A 2890-nucleotide genomic window follows, 5' to 3' on the forward strand; every position below is an offset into this window, starting at 1 on the left:
TAACTATTCACTCATCCCATTAGATTCACTACTACTAGGTAGACTGCCACTTAAGGCACTAACCTTAAAATTTGTAACTTGCGAACGTGATTATTATTGGTTTCTTCTAGGGCAAGAGATAAAAAATCACGGGTGACTTGTGCAGGGCCCCTAGCGTCCCCAAAGCCCGGACTAGGTTTATTGTGAGCATACGGTACTGTGAGCCAGGTCTAGTGACGCTCTTCTGCGGCTTTCCCGCGCTCCCCGCGGGGCGTCCCTAGCAACGCGCGGGCTGGTTCTCAGCTCCGCCCCGCGTGAGGCAGTGAGGGCAGGTGCGCCTGCGCGCAGCCGCAACCGCCAGTCAACTCGCTTCCCCTCCCTTCCTCGCCCCTCCCCCTCTCNTCCTCTTCCACAGGCGCCTGGAGCGCGAGGCCGACATGGAGCCTGAGGACCTGCCGTGGCCTGACGAGCTGGAGGAGGAGGAGGAAGAAGAAGAGGAGGAGGAGGGCGAGGAAGAGGAGGGGAAGAAAGAGGTGGAGAACGCCTCGGCGGCGGCGCCCGAGGAGGCCCTGACCTCTGAGGAGAGTGGGAGACTGGAAGAGTTCGAAGAGGCGGGGCCCGACTTGGATTTTAACTGCGAGTCCCAGCGGCAGGAGAGCACGGACGAAGAGGAGGACGAGCTGGCTAAAGCCTGGNTGCAGGCTCACCCCGACCGTCCTGGCAGTGCTTTCTCTCTGCCCCCTCCCACGCCTCCGCCTCCGCCTCTGTCCCCGTGGCTCCGGTACACCCCAGTGGAGCATCTGGGCAAGACTGAGGTGAGAAGCGGCTCTGTAGCCCGGAGCTGGGCTGTGGGGAGGAGCGGGACTGAGGCCCAAGCGCCTGTAGAGATGCTTGAGCTACTGAACTGGGTCCAGGATCTCGGGACCTACGCGCTGCGGGTCGCCTCGCTTATGGACCGTACACCTTGCTTGTGGGGCAGGCAGGTTCTTTGTAATCTTAGGTTCTTCCTGACAGTGACAGCTCTGGTGGTTCCTGCGCCTCTCAGTGGATTCGTTTTTTGCTTTTGTTTTTGTTTTTAAAGTAGGGCAGATAAGACAGATGGCGCTGGGAGCCGGTACTCCCAGAGCGTGCAGTTAGAAAGGCTTCTTTGGCAGGAGGTGGGAGCTGGGGAGGGAGCCTAGGGAATAGCTAACTGGTGGAGAGACGTTTAGCATTTAGCACCTTAGTTTTATTGAAGTGCAAGAAACACCCCCCACCCCACCCCACCCCCACTAGGAATTATTGTTGGTTAAGTATTCTGCGTGAGCTTTTGTGTGTCTTCCCGCCCATTGTGTGTCTCTGCACTTGTAGCAATTAATAGGTTCCTAGCCAGTGGCAGGAACTTGGAATGAAAGCAGCTTGGGAGGCAGCTCTGGTCTGGAAAGTTAGAAAGCACCAAGTTAAGACCAAATAGAGGAAGAGCCAAGTTTACAGAGGTCCTGCCAAGATCATTTTGAAACTAACCGTGCTATTAATGCTTTTTAACTATCAGGAACTGCGTTGTTGGTCAGTATGCTCACGTGTGGCTCTTTACATACGAANTAGTTTTAAGTAAAACTAGAAAGGCTGGTGGTGTATTTAAGTGGTAGAGAGGTCTTGCCTAGTGTGTGCAAGGACTTGAGTTTTCAAGCCCTAGTATTGGTGAAGAGGGAGGAATAAAATTAGGAATTCAGTGATCCTGTACATGTCTAAAGTGCTTACTAGACATGCTTAGTGGCTGTCACATTGGACAAAGCAATTGCAGAACAGTTCCATTATCACAGTGATAGTATGGACTGTGATTGCCAAAAAGCAATACATGATGTTTGCTTGCTAGGGGGTAGTTAATTCATTCAGCTTATATTTTAAGTGTTTACCTTGTACTTGATGCTAAGGAAATCATGGTGAACTAAACTGCTGCCTTCCTAGTATTCCCATTCTAAAGAGGGAGGCAGATAAAATTCACATGATCTCATAAGTAAAACTGGTATATACAAAAATGCATGCATTAAAAAAAATGAATGCATGAAATAGGTAACCTGGACTTGTCAGTGAAGGTTGGGGAGTTACCTTGAAGACTGCAAGGCTAGTAAACAAGGGGTTAAACAAAGCGTAGATAAGGCAAGGCACTGTTGGTTAGCAAGAGTGTGACTTTTTCACATTTTATATTTGTTTTTGATTTTTTGTAGGATTAGGATTGAACCCCGGCTTTTAAGCAAGCTAGGCAAACATTGTACTTACTGCTGGACCACATCATTTAAAGCATGACATTTTCAAGAAAAAGAAGGCCAGCGAGTTGAGTCTGGACTATAAGGCTTTATGTGTTATGCCAGGCATTTTGAGGCTTTATCTCTGGAGTTTTGGAAAGTCAATAAAGAAGTTTGTGATCAGATTTGTATTCCAGCAAGAAAATTAATAGTGTAGTTAGCTNTGTTAGCAAGGGGGATTCCAGCAGCCTGACTAAGTGAAGGACACTAATTAGAGGACCCGGGCAATGCTGTCAGGCAAAAAGGGTTTGAGAACAAGGAAGTGAGGAGGGTGTGGTGTCATATACTTTTTAATTCCAGCATTTAGAGCAATGGTTCCCAACCTTCCTAATGCGACACTTTTCTATCTCATGTTGTGGTGACCCTGAACCATAAAATCACTTCATAGCTGTAATTTTGCTACTGTCATAAATCCTAATGTAAATGCAGGAGNTGCAGCCCCCTCTATATGGGTAGAGGCCATAGGTTGAGAACCTCTGAGTCATAGGCAAAGGCAGGTGGGCCTTTTGAGTTCCAGGCCAGCTTGGTTTACATAGAATGGGGAAATTGATGGGAATAAGAGAAATAGGTTGTTTCACGAGATGTTTGTCATGCCAGAAACAGGGTTGATGGACTGGTGACATGGT

The 2890-nt window shown here is 48.8% G+C and overlaps 1 protein-coding gene across 1 annotated transcript in view; it reads left to right on the forward strand.

The window, feature by feature from the left end:
* Positions 1-328: 328 nt before the first annotated feature.
* Alms1 (ALMS1 centrosome and basal body associated protein) overlaps positions 329-2890 on the forward strand; it is a 70267-nt gene continuing 67705 nt past the window's right edge. The window contains exon 1 of the mRNA XM_021164094.1: positions 329-794. Coding sequence (XP_021019753.1) covers positions 417-794 — 378 coding nt within the window. The 5' untranslated portion in view covers positions 329-416. The remainder of the gene's footprint in view (positions 795-2890) is intronic.

This window comes from Mus caroli, chromosome 6 (genome assembly GCF_900094665.2).
Source record: "Mus caroli chromosome 6, CAROLI_EIJ_v1.1, whole genome shotgun sequence".
Classification (NCBI taxonomy): Eukaryota; Metazoa; Chordata; class Mammalia; order Rodentia; family Muridae; genus Mus; species Mus caroli.